At 38.8% G+C, this 21,052-nt stretch overlaps 1 protein-coding gene across 2 annotated transcripts; it reads left to right on the plus strand.

Moving 5' to 3' along the window:
* Positions 1–1,558: 1,558 nt before the first annotated feature.
* Positions 1,559–18,886, plus strand: LOC131138030 (calpain-5-like). 2 transcript variants are annotated; one of them, XM_058086574.2, is made up of 13 exons: positions 1,559–1,712; positions 6,480–6,668; positions 9,536–9,667; positions 9,936–10,144; positions 11,225–11,417; positions 11,503–11,693; positions 13,989–14,066; positions 14,134–14,329; positions 14,436–14,558; positions 17,355–17,557; positions 17,638–17,759; positions 17,854–17,990; positions 18,198–18,886. In XM_058086574.2, the coding sequence occupies exons 2-13, from the start codon at positions 6,504–6,506 to the stop codon at positions 18,378–18,380; spliced, it is 1,932 nt and encodes a 643-aa protein (XP_057942557.2). In that variant the 5' UTR covers positions 1,559–1,712; positions 6,480–6,503; the 3' UTR covers positions 18,381–18,886. The 2 variants fall into 2 exon arrangements, with proteins under 2 accessions (XP_057942557.2, XP_057942556.2); XM_058086573.2 differs by lacking the exon at positions 1,559–1,712 and adding an exon at positions 5,592–5,816.
* Positions 18,887–21,052: the final 2,166 nt, after the last annotated feature.

A 21,052-nucleotide genomic window follows, 5' to 3' on the forward strand; every position in this document is an offset into this window, starting at 1 on the left:
TCTACTTAATTTACTCTCCACCAAGGTAGAAAAATACTACAAGCACCTTTAAGTATTAGTTTGCAAAAATGCATCCCAGACCATGTTATGCAATCAGAAAACAAATATAATAAATCATTAATAATAACAATTAATGCTAATATTACTAATGAAAATGCTGTATTATTTGCATGTATGTATACTGGTTACAAACATATTTATGAAAATATATTAATAATAATAAATAACATTTTATTTATGTAGCGCATTTTAAAAAATGGTCATGCTTCAAAGTGCTTCACAACTGTAATAATAATTATATAATAATAAATGACATGTTTTAATTATTTATCGGATTTTATATTTCAGATTATTATATGAATTAATTCTTTATCAACCACATCTGACGGAATTATTTTGCGTTATTTTCATAATAAATTAATATTAATTTTTCATCAACAACATCTGAAACAAAAAGATTTTTGTTTACATTACTATAATTATAATTTTAGTAGTTGTACATATAAGAATACTAATATTCACAATTAATTATTAATATTCCGAAGTAATTATTACTTTTGTTATTAATAGTAGAGCATGGACATCTCTGTGTGGAGTTTGCATGTTCTCCTCGTGCACGCGTGGGCTCATTCACATTCCAAAAACATGCTAGGTTAATTGGTGACTCCAAATTGTCTATAGGTATGAATGTGAGTGTGAATGGTTGTTTGTCTACGTATATGTGCCCTGTGATTGGCCCCGCCTCTCGCCCAAAGACAGCTGGGATAGGCTCCAGCACCCCCACTACCCTAATGAGGATAAGCGGCATAGAAAATGGATGGATGGATAGTAATACAGCACATAAGAATATGAATAATCTTGTTTAGGGTGGGATTTACGGGTTGGATTCAAATATTTATAAGATGCTTCTTCTTCTTCTGCATCTTTTTCTCATGAACTTTTCATGTGAAATATCACATCCATCTCTTCCTCAGCTCAGACGTGATCCACAAGCTTTACTTTCAATTTAGATGTTCTCTTCTTCAGCCAGTCCATTCATCTCCTGTACAGATTTGTTGTATTTCTTTTGGCTGCGTGGAAACATTCTTCTTCTCTTGCCTCTTCCTTTGCCTTCACGGTTGACGATTATGCCCAAAAAGAAGCTCTTCTTGTGTGTGTGTTTTTTTTTTCATCTCAGAAAGTCAAAGAGCTTCTTGTTCTCCTTCCAAACTGTGGACCAGACAACAGACTTCCTGCCAGCGGGTCTGGTTTACTACCCTTGATTTCATGTGCATGGCTTGTTTCTCCTGTTTAGTCACTAGCATTTAACTCTGACTGACCTCTGGTCTCTTCTTAGGTGCTGCACAACAATCCAGTGTCTGTATAGAAGCTCCAGACGATGCTTTAAGGGAGTAATACAAATCAAACACCAACAGGTTTTGGCTTGTTTGGCCTCCAGTGTAAATCGTTGGCTGGTGTTCAGTTTCAGTTTTCCCTCCTCTTTCTTCTCTGCAGCCTTTTTAGCGTGATTGTTGCAGCCAACTGCTGACCAGTCAGACCAGTTTTTTAACTGTGGCCTAATTACTGCATTGGCTTTAAGAGCTTTGCACAGTTCGCAACCTGCACTTCTGCTTGGTTTAAAGAATGGGACCGACTTGTAGGCATAAATGCGGGATGTGTTGTAAATCTTTCAGGAGGTATTGATACAACACAACAAGGACACAGCATCAGAGGTGAGTGAGTGTTGCCTTTACTTAAGTAAGTCGCTAGAGCTCGGCGATACTGCACATTTTGGTAGTTATACCAAAACCTAAAAATATTCTGCAAGTATGGATCCAATATAGATACTACACTGGTATGGATAACATATATGTGGGTTATCTTGCTGTGTTCAATGACAATAGGGCAAATTTGCCCTAGGATAGCAATAAAAAATGTAAATGTCATTTCTGTACCGTAGATTATCCTAAAGCTAATGAAAAAACTATATTACTTGTGACAAAAAGTGTCCAATTAAAAATAACACAAATAATCATAAACTAATGCAACCCTAATGTTTTGCCTTCAATTTTTATATTTGTTCACCGGATGGCGCTACCTTTTCCCCCTTCAAAGCATGCAGCAAAATCATTCATTCATTCATTCATTTTCTACCGCTTTTTCCTCACGAGGGTCGCGGGGGTGCTGGAGCCTATCCCAGCTGTCTTCAGGCGAGAGGCGGGGTACACCCTGGACTGGTCGCCAGCCAGTCACAGGGCACATATAGACAAACAACCATTCACACTCACATTCATACCTATGGACAATTTGGAGTCACCAATTAACCTAGCATGTTTTTGGAATGTGGGAGGAAACCGGAGTACACGGAGAAAACCCACGCATGCACGGGGAGAACATGCAAACTCCACACAGAGATGGCCGAGGGTGGAATTGAACCCTGGTCTCCTAGCTGTGAGGTCTGCGCGCTAACCACTAGACCGCCGTAGCGCCGCAAAATCAAGGCTGCTGAAATGATAATGTGTGTCGCCTGTGGAGGTTGATTAGAGCTGCTATATATATTTCGTGTCATTCTCATTACAAGAATGCAAGATGCATTCAGGGACCCTTCGAACAACCTAAAAAACATCTTTATAATGTTGAAGTGTTAAAATAAATATAAAGAAAAACATGAAGTGCATATTATCATCACTCACTTCATAACCTTTATAATTTGCTACGTTTAAGTATGCTGGAAAATACACAAACATTTACCTTAAATGATGTGATGTCTTTGAACGCAACCCATCAGTTCATTTAATATGTGATCTTTATCTTTCTGTTCATTAAATACAGTAAAAATTGATATTTTAAGCATATTTGCTAATGGCGATTAATCATGATTTTATATATATATATATATATATATATATATATATATACTATATATATTTTGTGTCATTTGCATTACAATAATGCAAGATGCATTCAGGGACCCTTCGAACAACCTAAAAAACATCTTTATAATGTTGAAGTGTTAAAATAAATATAAAGAAAAACATGAAGTGCATATTATCATCACTCACTTCATAACCCTTATAATTTGCTACGTTCAAGTATGCTGGAAAATACACAAACATTTACCTTAAATGATGTGATGTCTTTGAACGCAACCCATCAGTTCATTTAATATGTGATCTTTATCTTTCTGTTCATTAACTACAGTAAAAATTGATATTTCAGGCATATTTGCTAATGGCGATTAATCATGATTATATATATATATATTTTTTTTTTGTGTGTGTGTCATTCGCATTACAAGAATGCAAGATGCATTCAGGGACCCTTCAAACAACATAAAAAACATCTTTATAATGTTGAAGTGTTAAAATAAATATAAAGAAAAACATGAAGTGCATATTATCATCACTCACTTCATAACCCTTATAATTTGCTACGTTTAAGTATGCTGGAAAATACACAAACATTTACCTTAAATGACGTGATGTCTTTGAACGCAACCCATCAGTTCATTTAATATGTCATCTTTATCTTTCTGTTCATTAACTACAGTAAAAATTGATATTTCAGGCATATTTGCTAATGGTGATTAATCATGATTATATATATATATATATATTTGTGTCATTTGCATTACAATAATGCAAGATGCATTCAGGGACCCTTCAAACAACATAAAAACATCTTTATAATGTTGAAGTGTTAAAATAAATATAAAGAAAAACATGAAGTGCATATTATCATCACTCACTTCATAACCCTTATAATTTGCTACGTTCAAGTATGCTGGAAAAAACACAAACATTTACCTTAAATGACGTGATGTCTTTGAACGCAACCCATCAGTTCATTTAATATGTGATCTTTATCTTTCTGTTCATTAACTACAGTAAAAATTGATATTTCAGGCATATTTGCTAATGGCGATTAATCATGATTATATATATATATATATATATATATATTTGTGTCATTTGCATTACAATAATGCAAGATGCATTCAGGGACCCTTCAAACAACATAAAAAACATCTTTATAATGTTGAAGTGTTAAAATAAATATAAAGAAAAACATGAAGTGCATATTATCATCACTCACTTCATAACCCTTATAATTTGCTATGTTCAAGTATGCTGGAAAAAACACAAACATTTACCTTAAATGATGTGATGTCTTTGAACGCAACCCATCAGTTCATTTAATATGTCATCTTTATCTTTCTGTTCATTAACTACAGTAAAAATGGATATTTCAGGCATATTTGCTAATGGTGATTAATCATGATTATATATATATATATATATATATATATATATATATATATATATATATTTGTGTCATTTGCATTACAATAATGCAAGATGCATTCAGGGACCCTTCAAACAACATAAAAAACATCTTTATAATGTTGAAGTGTTAAAATAAATATAAAGAAAAACATGAAGTGCATATTATCATCACTCACTTCATAACCCTTATAATTTGCTACGTTCAAGTATGCTGGAAAATACACAAACATTTACCTTAAATGATGTGATGTCTTTGAACGCAACCCATCAGTTCATTTAATATGTGATCTTTATCTTTCTGTTCATTAACTACAGTAAAAATGGATATTTCAGGCATATTTGCTAATGGTGATTAATCATGATTATATATATATATTTTTTTTTTGTGTGTGTGTGTCATTCGCATTACAAGAATGCAAGATGCATTCAGGGACCCTTCAAACAACATAAAAAACATCTTTATAATGTTGAAGTGTTAAAATAAGGACAAAGAAAAACATGAAGTGCATATTATCATCACTCACTTCATAACCCTTATAATTTGCTACGTTCAAGTATGCTGGAAAATACACAAACATTTACCTTAAATGACGTGATGTCTTTGAACGCAACCCATCAGTCCATTTAATATGTCATCTTTATCTTTTTGTTCATTAACTACAGTAAAAATTGATATTTCAGGCATATTTGCTAATGGTGATTAATCATGATTTTATATATATATATTTTTTTTGTGTCATTCGCATTACAATAATGCAAGATGCATTCAGGGACCCTTCAAACAACATAAAAAACATCTTTATAATGTTGAAGTGTTGAAATAAATATAAAGAAAAACATGAAGTGCATATTATCATCACTCACTTCATAACCCTTATAATTTGCTACGTTCAAGTATGCTGGAAAAAACACAAACATTTACCTTAAATGACGTGATGTCTTTGAACGCAACCCATCAGTTCATTTAATATGTGATCTTTATCTTTCTGTTCATTAACTACAGTAAAAATTGATATTTCAGGCATATTTGCTAATGGTGATTAATCATGATTAATTAATTTAAAAACTGATTAATCTCATGACAATTTGTAATCATTTGACATTTGACTCAAATGTAATTGTTAAAAAATAACAATGCATTTACGGCCCTCTGTGAAGACCTTCCCAAAAATATCCAGCATGATCACATTACCCTGGAACTCTAAAAGCGATAACACACACACACACTTGGCATACGAACACACACACACACACACACACGGTGTCCTGTGCCACACGAGTTCCCCTCAGGGGTTGTATTCATTAGAAAGCTATTTATCATCTGAGTGGTCTGAGGTGAGTGATTTCCCATAAATACTGTAGAATAAAACAATATGAGAGGAAAGTTATGTCCAGCATAGGAGGAGGATACAGTTAGGAAAAACAGGCAGGGTGTGGCTTCAACAATGCAGTGAAGCAGTGACGCTGTGTGGGAGGGGAAACACAGGCAGGTAAAAACACTCGAGAGCTTCCTCATTGTGGAGCAAGAAGATATACGTCCCTGTGAGAAAGGTACGGCCTGTTTTCAATTTATTCTTTCAGCCTTTGGCCTCTTGGATTGGATCTTGTTAGTACAGGTGTACCTACCGTTAAACAGCCTGTGGATTCAATACAAGCATATTCTGTCGCATGACTTTAGTGCTTTTCTTGCTACTTCATAAATTGTAACTTTTTCTGCAAACTCATTTTCAAAAAATGTAATGCTTTGTTTTTAGATTATTACATTTTAAAGATGATGTTTCTTCAACATTTCAACTTCATGCTGCTAAAAAGTGTTTTTTTCTCATGTTACTTTCTTTTTTTTTTACTATTTTTACTATTTTTTGTCATTAGATTACAACTTTTTTAATGTTAATATTTTCACTTTATACTTGTAAAATTACAACAGAATTTTCTGATTTTTATCTTTTTTTTCTATATTTTTAGAATGTGCTGTAGGCCAATAAAAAACAAAACAAACGCACACCAACACCCATGATCTATGTACACTTTGGGACTGCTGGTCACTGCTTCTTGTTAGTATTGTTACTTTCTTTAAGTACACATCTTCATAGTAGTACTTTCCAGAGCTAGACCCTCCTGAGGGATCTACTGGAAGAAATTTGCCAAAAAAAAAAACTCACACAGAGATGCCTTCCAAATAAACACTAACGTTTCCATCATCCATCTTTGCAGTTGTGAGTCTTCTAGCAGTGGACTATGTTCTCCTCTGCGACCCCCTACAAGAACCAGCACTACGCTGAGCTCAAGAAGGACTGCATCAAGAGTAAAAAACTCTTTGAGGATTCAGAGTTTCCAGCTATAGATTCATCGCTGTATTTTCGGAAACCACCACCTGGTATTGTGCAATGGAAACGTCCCGGGGTGAGTGAATGACTGGATGGATTTGTGGCACTTTGTGTGAGGAGATGGAAGTCTGGAAGCCAATATGGAGTCATTCAGATTTCACAGTTTGGATATAATCTATTAAAAATTGTATCAGAAGGACAATGGACAACTTAGTGAACTCAGTGAAAAAGTGTGAAAACAAACAAGGGAGAAAACAATCCAAACCTACATAGCCCTGTGTGAAAAAGTGATTGCCCCCTAACCCTAATAACTGGTTGGGCCACCCTTAGCAGCAACAGCAATCAAGCGTTTGCGATAACTTGCAATGAGTCTCTTACAGCACTATGCAGCATGAAGGTCATGCCACAGCATCTCAATAGGATTCAGGTCTGGACTTTGACTCCAAAGTCTTCATGTTTTTGTTAGACAGCAAAATTTTCCATTTTTCCAGGTCTTTAAACAGGAAAACAGCCCCAGACCATCACACTACCACCACCATATTTTACTGTTGGTATGATGGGTTTTTTTCTGTAATGCAGTGTTGCTTTTACGCCATATGTAATGGGATGCGCACCTTCCAAAAAGTTTGACTTATGTCTCATCAGACCAGTATTTTCCCAAAGGTCTTGGAGATCCAGACTATAACACTGCCACCACCATATTTTACCATTGGTATCATGTTCTTTTTCTCTAATCCAGTGTTGCTTTTACGCCATATGTAATGGGATGCGCACCTTCCAAAAAGTTTGACTTATGTCTCATCAGACCAGTATTTTCCCAAAGGTCTTGGAGATCCAGACTATAACACTGCCACCACCATATTTTACCATTGGTATCATGTTCTTTTTCTCTAATCCAGTGTTGCTTTTGCGCCATATGTAATGGGATGCGCACCTTCCAAAAAGTTTGACTTATGTCTCATCAGACCAGTATTTTCCCAAAGGTCTTGGAGATCCAGACTATAACACTGCCACCACCATATTTTACCATTGGTATCATGTTCTTTTTCTCTAATCCAGTGTTGCTTTTACGCCATATGTAATGGGATGCGCACCTTCCAAAAAGTTTGACTTACGTATGTCTCATCAGACCAGTATTTTCCCAAAGGTCTTGGAGATCCAGACTATAACACTGCCACCACCATATTTTGCCATTGGTATGATGTTCTTTTTCTCTAATCCAGTGTTGCTTTTACGCCATATGTAATGGGATGCGCACCTTCCAAAAAGTTTGACTTATGTCTCATCAGACCAGTATTTTCCCAAAGGTCTTGGAGATCCAGACTATAACACTGCCACCACCATATTTTACCATTGGTATGATGTTCTTTTTCTCTAATCCAGTGTTGCTTTTACGCCATATGTAATGGGATGCGCACCTTCCAAAAAGTTTGACTTATGTCTCATCAGACCAGTATTTTCCCAAAGGTCTTGGAGATCCAGACTATAACACTGCCACCACCATATTTTACCATTGGTATCATGTTCTTTTTCTCTAATCCAGTGTTGCTTTTACGCCATATGTAACGGGATGCGCACCTTCCAAAAAGTTTGACTTATGTCTCATCAGACCAATATTTTCCCAAAGGTCTTGGGGATCCGCACTATAACACTGCCACCACCATATTTTACCATTGGTATGATGTTCTTTTTCTCTAATCCAGTGTTGCTTTTACGCCATATGTAATTGGATGCGCACCTTCCAAAAAGTTTGACTTATGTCTCATCAGACCAGTATTTTCCCAAAGGTCTTGGAGATCCAGACTATAACACTGCCACCACCATATTTTACCATTGGTATGATGTTCTTTTTCTCTAATCCAGTGTTGCTTTTACGCCATATGTAATGGGATGCGCACCTTCCAAAAAGTTTGACTTACGTATGTCTCATCAGACCAGTATTTTCCCAAAGGTCTTGGAGATCCAGACTATAACACTGCCACCACCATATTTTGCCATTGGTATGATGTTCTTTTTCTCTAATCCAGTGTTGCTTTTATGGCAGGTGTAATGGAACACACACTTTCCAAAATGTTCAACTTTTGTCTTATCAGACCAGTATTTTCCCAAATATGTTGGGGATCATCAAGATGTCTTCTGGCAAAACAATAATAATGTTCAGGAGTGGTTTTTGTGAACTCTGACCTTAACTGAGAGAAGTGAGGCCTGCAGTTCTTTGGATGTTGTTGTGGGGTCTTTTGTGACCTCTTGGATGAGTCGTCGCTGCGCTCTTGAGGTCATTTTGGTTGGCCGGCCACTCCTGGGAAGTTTCACAACTGTTCCATGTCTTTGCCATTTGTTAATAATGGTTTCCACTGTGGTTCACTGGAGTCCCAAAGCTTTAAAAATGGATTTATAACCTTTCCCAGACTCAATTCATCTCAGTTAAGTAAGTCTCACACAGGGCCATGTAGGTTTGGTTTTTTCTCCCTTGATAAGAAAAAGTTTCATATAAAAAAAACTGTATTTAGTGTTCAGTTGTGTTGTTATTGTCTAACATTTCTGATAATTTAATTTTCATGATCTAACACTTAAACGTGATAAACGTGCAAAAAAATAAATCAGAATGACAGAATGTGCACCACTCAACACTGAATTAAGAGCAAAATAAACACGTTTTGGACTGAAGGAAGCTAAAGTCATGTGAAGCAGGCAGCAGCAAAGCTTCTTATCTCATTTGATGACATTGCTGTAATTGAGAAGCTTTTGTGCACCAGGAAAATATATTTTTCTCATATTTTTGGGTAATATCATCACTTTCACAGCTGCAAAATACCATACATTTATTTATAGCAAATATTTACAATGGTGGTGCTCTCATACGTGGTCCAAGAGGTAATTACAGTCAAAGATGAGGATGTCAACGATGTAATGTAACGTAATAATGTTACTGTTGTGCTGCAGGAGATCAGCACTGACCCTCACCTGTTTGTGGAGGGCGTCAGCGCGCATGACTTGAACCAAGGATCAGTGGGTAACTGCTGGTTTGTGGCTGCCTGCTCATGTCTGGCCCTGAAGCCTAACCTGTGGAAGAAGGTGAGCTTTTATGGATTTATGGTTGAGAGGAAGGGCTGCGAGTGTGTGCAACCACGTGATAAGACACACACAACTTATCTGACAGCAGGAATTCACCTGAGGCGGTTTCACTCATTCAAGAAAATCTCACGTTTTTTGTCATGTGTACGCATAATTCCCACAGTTTGTCTGAGTTGTTTCTGTGTATTTTGTGTTTTCTGTGTATTTTCAAACTAACTCAAAGCAGAAACTGAAAGTGCTTACAACTTCAAAATATTTCCGTCTCCAGGTGATTCCAGACTGGAAGGAGCAGGAGTGGGACCCCAAACACCCAGAGGAATACGCCGGAATCTTTCACTTTCAGTTTTGGGTTTTTGGCGAGTGGGTGGATGTGGTGGTGGATGACCGCCTTCCTACAATCCATGGAGAACTCATCTACTGTCACTCCAAAGACAACAATGAATATTGGAGTGCTCTGCTGGAGAAGGCCTATGCCAAGTGAGTACATGACGTAAAAGTTATCGTATTCCATAATTCCATTTCGAGTGGTTAGCATGCAGACCTCACAGCTAGGAGACCAGGGTTCGATTCCATCCTCGGTCATCTCTGTGTGGAGTTTGCATGTTTTGTCCGGTATTCCGGTTTCCTCCCACATTCCAAAAACATGCTAGGTTAATTGGCGACTCCAAATTGTCCATAGGTATGAATGTGAGTGTGAATGGTTGTTTGTCTATATGTGCCCTGTGATTGGCTGGCAACCAGTCCAGGGTGTAATCCGCCTCTCGCCCGAAGACAGCTCGGATAGGCTCCAGCACCCCCGCGACCCTCGTGAGGAAAAGCAGTAGAAAATGAATGAATGAATAATTTAATTTCAAGTTATTGTAATCGAATGTGTGCAGAGTGCGTGTGTGTGCTTGTTCTAGTGCCGAAGAAGATGGGTGTTGTTTTTCTTTCTTTTGAATATGCTGAATTACCATAATAATCAGGACAAATACAGTAATGATATCTATTTCAAATCCTTACTATAATTCTACATTATTGATACGTCATTATTGTTAGTATAACGATAGCACTAGTATTATTTTTAAATATAAAAATATGATCATTAATATGTATTAATTAGAAATACTAATAAAATGGATTATGATTTTATTATTATTATTTTATGCTGTCATTTTTTTTACATTTCTACTATAGGCTGAATCACCCCTGTATTAAATATGAAACAAATATAGAATAAATCTAAAAAATAAAAAGCTGATAACAAATGTTAAATACAAATGATTTATAAAGACAATAATATTGCAATAATATTAATTTTAATATCTTATTATAATAGTTCAGAATTATCTACATGGCATTGTTATTTTTATTATTTCAATAGTATTTTAAATCCTAATGATTGCCAAAGATATTAACATAATTATAAATAAATACATTATTATTATAAATAAATAAATTACAATATTTTGACTACTACTAATAATTATTTTTTCCAGTGCAGAAGAGATATAATAGATATAATAATATAAAATATTAGTCCTCTGCAATTAATTCAGATTAATTCAAATAATTCAGGCTCTCTGGCTGCTATGAGTCGCTGGAGGGGGGCAACACTGGAGACGCTGTGGTGGATTTCAGTGGAGCTGTGTCTGAGGCCATCAACCTGGAGGCAGATGCTTACTACAAGGACCAGAAGAAGCTAGACCACCTCTTTGAAGACCTACTGAAAGTGTACGACCGAGGTGGCATCATAAGTTCTTCCATTAAGGTCCGTGCAGTGTCCTTGCGGTGTTGCGGTCTGACATGAATAGAACCTGGCTTTACAAAATGTGAGATGTTTACCTTTTCTTTAGGCACAACCTCACGAAATTGAGCTCAAGATGGCTAACGGGCTGGTGAAAGGTCATGCGTACTCTGTGACGGCAGTAAAAAGGGTGCGTCTGGGTCACGGGCTGATGGCCTACTTCAAGAACGAAACCATCCCGATGATCCGAATGAGGAATCCCTGGGGAAAGACGGAGTGGAATGGAGCCTGGAGTGACAGGTGAAGAAAGGAATTCCATCCAAACATAACACTGGATAATTCAACTGTTTTGTTGAAGATACTCCCACCTAGTGGAATAGAAACAATACTTTTAATCCCACTCATTAGCCATTACAGCTACATGCTGTTTACATATGTCAGTACAGTACAATATACCAGTATTATTGAGCAGCCAGACCCTTTCATATGTGGCAAAAAAAGTCCATTTCATGTTCCATGGTTGTCATCACATTTTCATATTTTCACATTTTCCTTCTTTGCCATTAATAGTGGTAACAGCACAAAAAATGCACCAAAAGCGCAATATAGTGGCACCTTGGTTGTAGTTATTAATTTGTTCCAACTAGGTATGTATGCTACAATTGAGTATCGGACTATTTCTGTGAAAAATCACATAAAAATCACACAAAAGCCTGTGGCTCGTACCATTGCAGCCAGCAGCGATCCAAGTGTGCAGGTTCTTGCCCTAACTAATGTCTTGAGCATCATGCTAAAAACAAAAACATAATGTCTGCAGTGTGCAACCTAAGCTACCAACACAAGCCACAAAAGCTATCTTACTGGGGTAGTTCATTAAAAGGCTTTAATTTAATACGGCATTTGAAGATTTATCAAATTGCTGGCACTTGCAAGTTTCTTTGGCCCCATGGTGGGTTATTTAGCAGTGAGATTTTGAAAAAAAAAAATGCACACATCGTGAGTCAGCAACACATAAGGTGATTCCACAAACAGACTAGTTCAGGGGTCGGCAAACTTTCCTATCAAAAGAGCCATTTTACCCCCACGCTCACTAAAGGAAAATAGACTGGAGTCGCACAGTAGCTTATAAACTTTCAAAAGTTTATTCCTGAAGAAATGTGCAGCGACATGCCCACATCCAGAGCAAACTGAGTCTCCTGTGATTTTGATTGACTGCCAGATTTAGAGGGAATTTTGAGGTATTAAAGTACAGTAAAGTCTCGTTATATCGATATCGGTTAAAACAAATTACTACTTATTACGATACTATTTTCATTTCCCGGCAAATTTCTAGTCTTTTATGATATAATTAGCTCCGTGAGTACGATACCCGGTTATTATGATAATCCGGTTACTACGATGCCCTTTTCATCTCCCGCCAGCCAATTTGGTCTGCTTATATCGATACAAAAGCAGCTTAAATCAATCTTTGCTTAAGGATTTCAATACCAAAAAAGAACACGGCGAACGGCTGCTTCCAGTCAACTTTATTTTTCACACTTCCACCACCAGAGTGCAGCACACACAGCGAAAAACACCCGTCCCTCGCGCCTACCCCTCCGGGTGGCAACACCTTCCCTATCGATAGTTCCGGGGTGAATTATGTCCCAGTAACCGGTAATCACTACAGCGTAAGTTTATTTTTATTTACTGTAGTACAAAATGTATTGTAGTACAAAAGCATGCTAGATACGCAATCCATGAACTCAAGGAGAAAATTACATGCCATATCAAAGATCCGCCCACTTTTAATGCAGTTCGGCGCAGGATCGGATATATGGATAGTCCGGTTATATCGGTATTTTTTCCGACTCCCGAGAATATCGATATAACGAGACTTTACTGTAGTTCAGCAGAGAAAAAGTGGAGTTGATCGAGTACTCTTGCTACTATTGGATCTTGCTCTTATAGAAGATAAATTCATTCATTCATTCATTTTCTGCCGCTTTTTCCTCACGAGAGCCTATCCCAGCTGTCTTCGGGCAAGAGGGTACACCCTGGACTGGTCGCCAGCCAATCACAGGGCACATATAGACAAACAACCATTCACACTCACATTCATACCTATGGACAATTTAGAGTCGCCAATTAACCTAGCATGTTTTTTGGAATGTGGGAGGAAACCGGAGTACCCGGAGAAAACCCACGCATGCACGGGGAGAACATGCAAACTCCACACAGAGATGGCCGAGGGTGGAATTGAACCCTGGTCTCCTAGATGTGAGGTCTGCGCGCTAACCACTCGACCACTGTGCCGCCCATAGAAGATAAATGTACATAAATATTTGTGTAAATTAAATATAAACTCTGTTTACATTTGTTGACAAACATATTTACTCTGGCTCCAACAAGTTTGGGTGTTAAATACTTGAGCATTGCGAAGGGAGCCACAACAAAGAGGCTGAAGAGCCACATGCGGCTCTGGAACCGTGGCTTGCTGACCCCTGGACTGGTTGGTTGTGTGCAATAGTGTAAGAAAACCAAATGAGACCGGATACCGGATATAAGTGACTTTCCACACCCACTGTGTCATAATCTCACTTATTATTCTGACAGTTCTGCAGAATGGTCAAAGGTTGGCGACACAGAAAGGGGCAACCTTGGCATCACAGTGGAGGATGATGGCGAGTTCTGGTGAGAGATCACACATAACGTATTCAAAACAATCCTTCTTAATCATTTTCTGACTGGACGTCCACAGGATGTCTTTCACAGACTGGTGCAAGTACTTTACAGATGCCGACGTGTGCCGTCTCATCAACACGTCTATGATGAGCTTCCATAAGACCTGGCATGAGGTCATGCACTTTGGGAGCTGGACCAAGCAAGCAGAGCCTCTCTTGAACCGCTGCGGCGGATGCGCGAACCATAAGCAGACCTTCCTGCAGAACCCACAGGTACTACGGAACAACAGTACACCGTTACACCTGTGAGATGGGAAATGAGAGTTATTTGTCACATTTCAACTGCATGTTGTTCACTTCCTTTTCCAATTCTGTCTAGTACATGTTTGATGTCACAAAGGAAGCCGACGAGGTCCTCGTCTCCTTACAACAGCGAGATATGAAGATCCACAGGAAAATCGGACAAGGGGAAAATCTCACAATTGGCTTCAGCATCTTCAAGGTAGTAAAAAAAGTTAATAATTTACCTGGGTATTACATTTGACCACAAGAATGTTAGAGAAAAAAACTCAACAATATTGACATATTTTTTGTCCCATGTAGATAAAGAAAAATAGCATTCCTGATCCAAGATGGCTGATATAGCATGAAATAGAACCACAATACAGAACCTCAATATGTGTGTACACAACCAACTTTAATATCATAGGAATATTTCATTGGAATTAACTTACAACATTCATTTCAATTTGTACTGCTTATCCTCACGAGGGTCGCGGGGGTGCTGGAGCCTATCCCAGCAGGGTACACCCTGGACTGGTCGCCAGCCAATCACAGGGCACATATAGACAAACAACCATTCACACTCACATTCATACAATTTGGACAATTTGGAGTCGCCAATTAATCTAGCATGTTTTTGGAATGTGGGAGGAAACCGGAGTACCCGGAGAAAACCCACGCATGCACGGGGAGAACATGCAAACTCCACACAGAGATGGCCGAGGGTGGAATTGAACCCTGGTCTCCTTGCTGTGAGGTCTGCACGCTAACCACTCGACTGCCGTGCAACTCTAACTGACAACATATTTTAATTAAAAAGTAGTAATTTTAGAAGGAACCTGCTTTCATTGTTTCATTTGAATCAACTTAGTCGCACAGTGGATGAGTGGTTAGCATGTTGCCCAGGAGATGACCTGTCCATAGGTATGAATGTAGCGACAAGTCCAGGGTGTGCCCCGCCTCTTGCCCAAAGTCAACTATAGGATAGTACATTTAAAATGGGTTTAATTGGATTTACTAAAAAAAAGAGTAAAATCAGCTAGGAGACCAGGGTTCAATTCCACCCTCGGCCATCTCTGTGTGGATTTTGCATGTTCTCCCCGTGCATGCGTGGGTTTTCTCCGGGTACTCCGGTTTCCTCCCACATTCCAAAAACATGCTAGGTTAATTGGCGACTCCAAATTGTCCATAGGTATGAATGTGAGTGTGAATGGTTGTTTGACTATATGTGCCCTGTGATTGGCTGGCCACCAGTCCAGGGTGTACCTCGCCTCTCGCCCGAAGACAGCTGGGATAGGCTCCAGCACCCCCACGTTGTGCAACCACTTACAATAATAAAATGATGTTCATTCAACAATTTCAATGTAGCATTGATCCAACACTGATACGACCCTTAGTATCGTTACGATGGATATTTAGATCGATACAGCCAGCCCCTTAACTTCTATAGGAGTTCAGATTTTGGCCATACCAACCACTTAAAGGTCAAACAAGGATTTCCGATCAACATGCTTCATGGGTGCACAGTTGGGATCACAGGGAGGGAAATGGGAATAGTGTGGGATGTGTAGACGTGAGCCAAAACAACTTTTCCTCACATTTTTTGGCATTTGTCGTGCAGACACAGAGTAGTTTTCATGACACCTATTACGGTTATCAGATCAAATGTGACCTTTTCAGCAAGACGCTAAATCATAACCAAAGAACGCAATCAATCAAGGTTTGATTACGTATTTCAGACTGAAGAATTCCTACAGGACACATAACTAACTCTCTTTGACCCTGCATGATGATTTTGGTACTGCAAAAATAAAACAGTTACCATCTACAGATGCAGCATTTTATAACTTTTTATTTTTACTTTCACTTTCCACATGATTGTGCCAAATTGTTTCCTGTAATGCAGTTGATGTGACATCTGGCAATGGTCAAACCCACATTTTTTATACTCTTATCATACTGACACTTATCTGGACAACATTACAATCAACATGTCATGTTTTGAAGCAGCTGTCTGCACAGGGCCAGCTGGGACTGCAAGCCTTATTTTCTCATCATGTTATTATCCTCCTCCTTCATATGATACAATGCAAATGGTGGGAAAATGGTGAGTGATGCTTTAATGCAGAGGTAGGGAACCTATGGCTCGGGAGCCAGGTAGGGCTCTTTTGATGACTGTATCTGGCTCTCAAGCATTTCTTACCACAATAAAAATGTATTTTTGCTAACATTTTAAAGTAAACACAGAAATGACTGTTAAAAATAATATTAAAAATCAACTTTTTTATGCATTTTAATTCGTCCATCTATTTTCTACTGCAATACGGCCGACCATATCCATCTTTCCTGATATTTTCCAGGTCAAACACCAAAACTCGATTATTACTGGGTAATGCGGTAGTCTACCTCGGTCATTGAGATGTCAACATGTAAATATAAACTTTCCTCCTTTAGTCAAATAGTCACCTAGCTAAAGCTGCAGAACCAAGCCTTCTGGCAAAGATGGCCAAAAGAATGAAATATACGGAGTATGGTGCAAAATTATGCAGCAGCAGAAGTTGTATTAATGGCAACAAGTATTTGATTTATTATTAGACACTGTGCTGCTCACGAAAGTGTGCTGGCCACACCCCATTGGCGTGCGGTAGTGTGCCTGGTCTACGTAATTAGAGCCCATTATCTAAAGCTGTTGGTCTTACATAAAAATGCACACATTTTATTGCATTCAATGTTTAAAAAAATGTATATGGCTCTCACAGATACACATTTTAAAATATCTGGCCTTCATGGCTCTCTTAGCCAAAAAGGTTCCCGACCCCTGCTTTAATGAGAATGTGATGGATAATGCAGATAATGCAAGAACTGGTCATGAAGTACTACTTTTCACTAAAAAAACACTAATAAAAAATGACTCACTCAGTAAATCATCCGTCTCTGTCTATCTACTCACCATTGCACTGATTGATGAGCAACACAAAGACATGACATTAATCAATCATCTAATCACTTTGAACAGGTGGAACTAAACAGGAAGTACAGACTACACGACATCCTGACCCAGAACTGCGTGGCGACGTCAACATACATAAACGCCCGCACGGTCTTCATGCGTTGCATGCTGCAGCAGGGCCGCTACGTCATCCTACCCACCACCTTCAAGCCTCACACTCTGGGAGACTACATGATCCGAGTCTTCACCGACTTGGACTCGGACTGCAGGTACACCATTACAGTCGTTTGTTAATCTGTGCTAGGATTATTAAATGATGCTTGGTTTTAATCCTTGGTGCTCAATCCAGGGAACTGATCGAGGATAAGCCCAGGGTAAGATGTTGGAGTTCCTTCCTTGGATACCCACAGGCCGTGAGCCACGTGTACGTCCATTCTGCTGAAGGCCTGCAGAACCAGGACAGCACAGGCGGTTTGTTCCTTTGCATCAAACTCAAAACTAAAACAGCTATGCATCCCAGCAGCGGTGTTATTTGATGCGGCTTTACTCTTTGTTCTCCATGCAGGCGCAGACCCTTATGTGATCATAAGCTGTGAGGGCCGCTCCGTAAAGTCCACCATTAAGAAGGACACTTTAACACCAGAGTTTGCAACCAGTGGTATTTTCTACAGGAAGAAGCCCAGGAAGCCTATAACTGTGCAGGTAATATGTCATTTAAACTACTGTGGGCGGGTGTTAGCGTGCATCAATAAAAGCCAGTAGAACACTACCATTTAAAAACAGGTTTTTTAACCATGCATATATCCCGGCCTGCTGTGCAAATGAGCGCTGAGCACAAATGAATATGAACACCCACCCGCCAGCACTCAAGTTTTCTCAACGATTATGTCTCCGCTTGGTTGCCATCAGATCTGGAACAGTAACGCAGTGCAGGACCAGTTCATGGGCCAAGTGATGCTATCTGCTTCAGTGAAGGACACTGCCGATCCTCAGAGGCTGCGGCTGAGGAAACAAGGCCGCAACATGGCCGACGAAATGCCGGGGAGCATCACTCTGAGGATCGTCACTTCCTCCCAGCTCACCGCCATGTGAGGCTAGTCAAACAACTCGACTGTGACAACAAATTATGTGACAACAATGTGCCATCACAGAAAGACAGTAGGCAATATTGCACACTTTTTAACCTTCTTTATATCGTCTATCATGAGTAACTTATGACATTTTATAGTAATGTGCCTGGCAAATACTATATAATGTATTATACAAATATAATGTGAGTAAGGCTACATTATGATGTAGTGTAATTAATGTACACTCACCAGACACAACATTAGGTACACCTGCATCCTAAATATACTGCTTTCTAGTTTGTTTTGACAATATTTTGGTTGTAGTTTGCAAGAGTGTGCGAGTGCACTGCAACATAATATCTGTTACCACAATAATACTGAATACCTCAAAACTAGGGATGTCCAATATCGCATAAAGATGTGATATCAGTGTTCATCTGTATCGTATTTTTCCCAATAACGAAAATCGGTATTAAAAAAATGCTTTATAGATAGACATTTTAATGTTTACATAGTGCAAATCCAGCACTTTTGCCGATCTGACCGCACTGAAGTTGGCTAGCTCCGTTAGCTCACGTGGGACGCTAGCTCTTAGCCATTCAGTGAAGCACAAATTTCATTCTGGTCAGCTCATTGATCCTGAGGCTCAACCTGAGGCTTGAATATCCACTTCCTTGCTAGCCGCTTGACTTTCATATGAAACCGCTACGTTGATGTTTTGATATCAATGGGTAGACAGGGAATCACACTGATACCTGACATCGCACTCATTACTCACTTTTGTTTAAAAATTTGTTTGAAATAAACAGAGCTGTGTGAATTCCATGACAAACATATATATACAGTAAAGTCTCGTTATATCGATATTCTCGGGAGTCGGAAAAAATACCGATATAACCGGACTATCCATATATCCGATCCTGCGCCAAACTGCATTAAAAGTGGGCGGATCTTTGATATGGCATGTAATTTTCTCCTTGAGTTCATGGATTGCGTATCTAGCATGCTTTTGTACTACAATACATTTTGTACTACAGTAAATAAAAATAAACTTACGCTGTAGTGATTACCGGTTACCGGGACATAATTCACCCCGGAACTATCGATAGGGAAGGTGTTGCCACCCGGAGGGGTAGGCGCCAGGGACGGGTGTTTTCCGCTGTGTGTGCTGCACTCTGGTGGTGGAAGTGTGAAAAATAAAGTTGACTGGAAGCAGCCGTTCGCCGTGTTCTTTTTTGGTATTGAAATCCTTAAGCAAAGATTGATTTAAGCTGCTTTTGTATCGATATAAGCAGACCAAATTGGCTGGCGGGAGATGAAAAGGGCATCGTAGTAACCAGATTATCATAATAACCGTGTATCGTACTAACGGAGCTAATTATATCATAAAAGACTAGAAATTTGCCGGGAAATGAAAATAGTATCGTAATAAGTAGTAATTCGTTTTAACCGATATCGATATAACGAGACTTTGCTGTATATTTATTATATATAGATAGTTTATTACTCTCTAAGAAAAATTCACATTTGCAGCAGTTCGACAAAAAAAATGGCTCCAGTATTTGCTGGCGCGCAAAAGATGACCTCATCAAACCGCCTCTCAAGCGTGTAAACAAACGTGGGTGAGTAGTAGCAAACTAGCTTGCTCCTTCCGTCCATTTTCTACATATGCCACCTATCTTAACTATGGGAATGTAACAATTCCCAGAAGTAAGGATGGTAAAATGTGACACTGTGTGTGCGCGCTCGATTAGGAGAGTCCATGGAGCCTCAGATTTACAATGTTAAGTCCAACTTTAAGCCTTTCAAACTCATGGATCGGAGGTTCAAGACAAGATAAAAGGTATGTATGATATAAATTCACTCTAATATCTATCTGCAGGTGAACTTTTATTAAAATGTGATGGTGCGAAATATGTTTATATTGGCCCGGAATTAGAGCGTACATGCACTCTGAAGTGTGACGTAGAAGCCGATACAGCGTGGTGCTGCACAGTGGCGGAGCTACGTGGTCGCCAGGGGTTCTCTCCGGCCATTCTACTGCCCATCTAGACATTTCAGGTATCGACTCATTGCCACCCCATGTGAGTAATGGTTTCATTTTGGAATCCGCCAGAATTTTTCGATACATACCTTTGATTATCTTTACATTAGATTTGCAGGTGTGCTTAATGAAGTGCCCACAAGTGTATAACATGCAGCTACATATATACAATTTAAACTAGAGATGCTCCGATCGATCGGCCATGTTCTACAAAAAACACGTGATCAGCATATGCCAACAAACGGCTTTCAAAATAATAGTAAAAAATCAATCGGCGCAAGGTAGCAAATCTTAGTCTGTTGTGTACGTAGGAATACCAACAAAAAAACATCGCGTGTTGATCTTGCCACAGGCTGTGCCAATCGTTGCCAGCGTGTTCGATCACTCCCTTACCAAACCTATTGTCGTTCGACGATTCTTGCATCTTTGTTTACATACCGTGCCTAGCTGTCACTGACTGTATTTTACATTGGCGGCAGCAGGCTAGCTAGCTACTTATCCACCTAGCTTATGGTTTTCGGACTCCACATATTACTTTTTACTACAGTGACGTTTTGTTTTTAAAACAAACAAACAATGCAGTTAATTTGGAGCTCGTTTTTGTCCTGCAGGAAGCCTACAAGTGTATATCACGTTTTTGGGATACGTAC

Source organism: Doryrhamphus excisus, linkage group LG21, assembly GCF_037039965.1.
Source record: "Doryrhamphus excisus strain RoL-2023G ecotype Guam linkage group LG21, RoL_Dexc_Guam_v1.1, whole genome shotgun sequence".
Taxonomy (NCBI): Eukaryota; Metazoa; Chordata; class Actinopteri; order Syngnathiformes; family Syngnathidae; genus Doryrhamphus; species Doryrhamphus excisus.

Excerpts from the sequence above, each read along its gene's own strand:
- LOC131138030 (XM_058086574.2), top strand. The coding sequence starts at position 6,504 with ATGTTCTCCTCTGCGACCCCCTACAAGAACCAGCACTACGCTGAGCTC. Across the intron at positions 11,694-13,988 it reads AATGGAGCCTGGAGTGACAG|TTCTGCAGAATGGTCAAAGG; the intron begins GTGAAGAAAGGA and ends TTATTCTGACAG. Across the intron at positions 17,760-17,853 it reads GAACCAGGACAGCACAGGCG|GCGCAGACCCTTATGTGATC; the intron begins GTTTGTTCCTTT and ends TTCTCCATGCAG.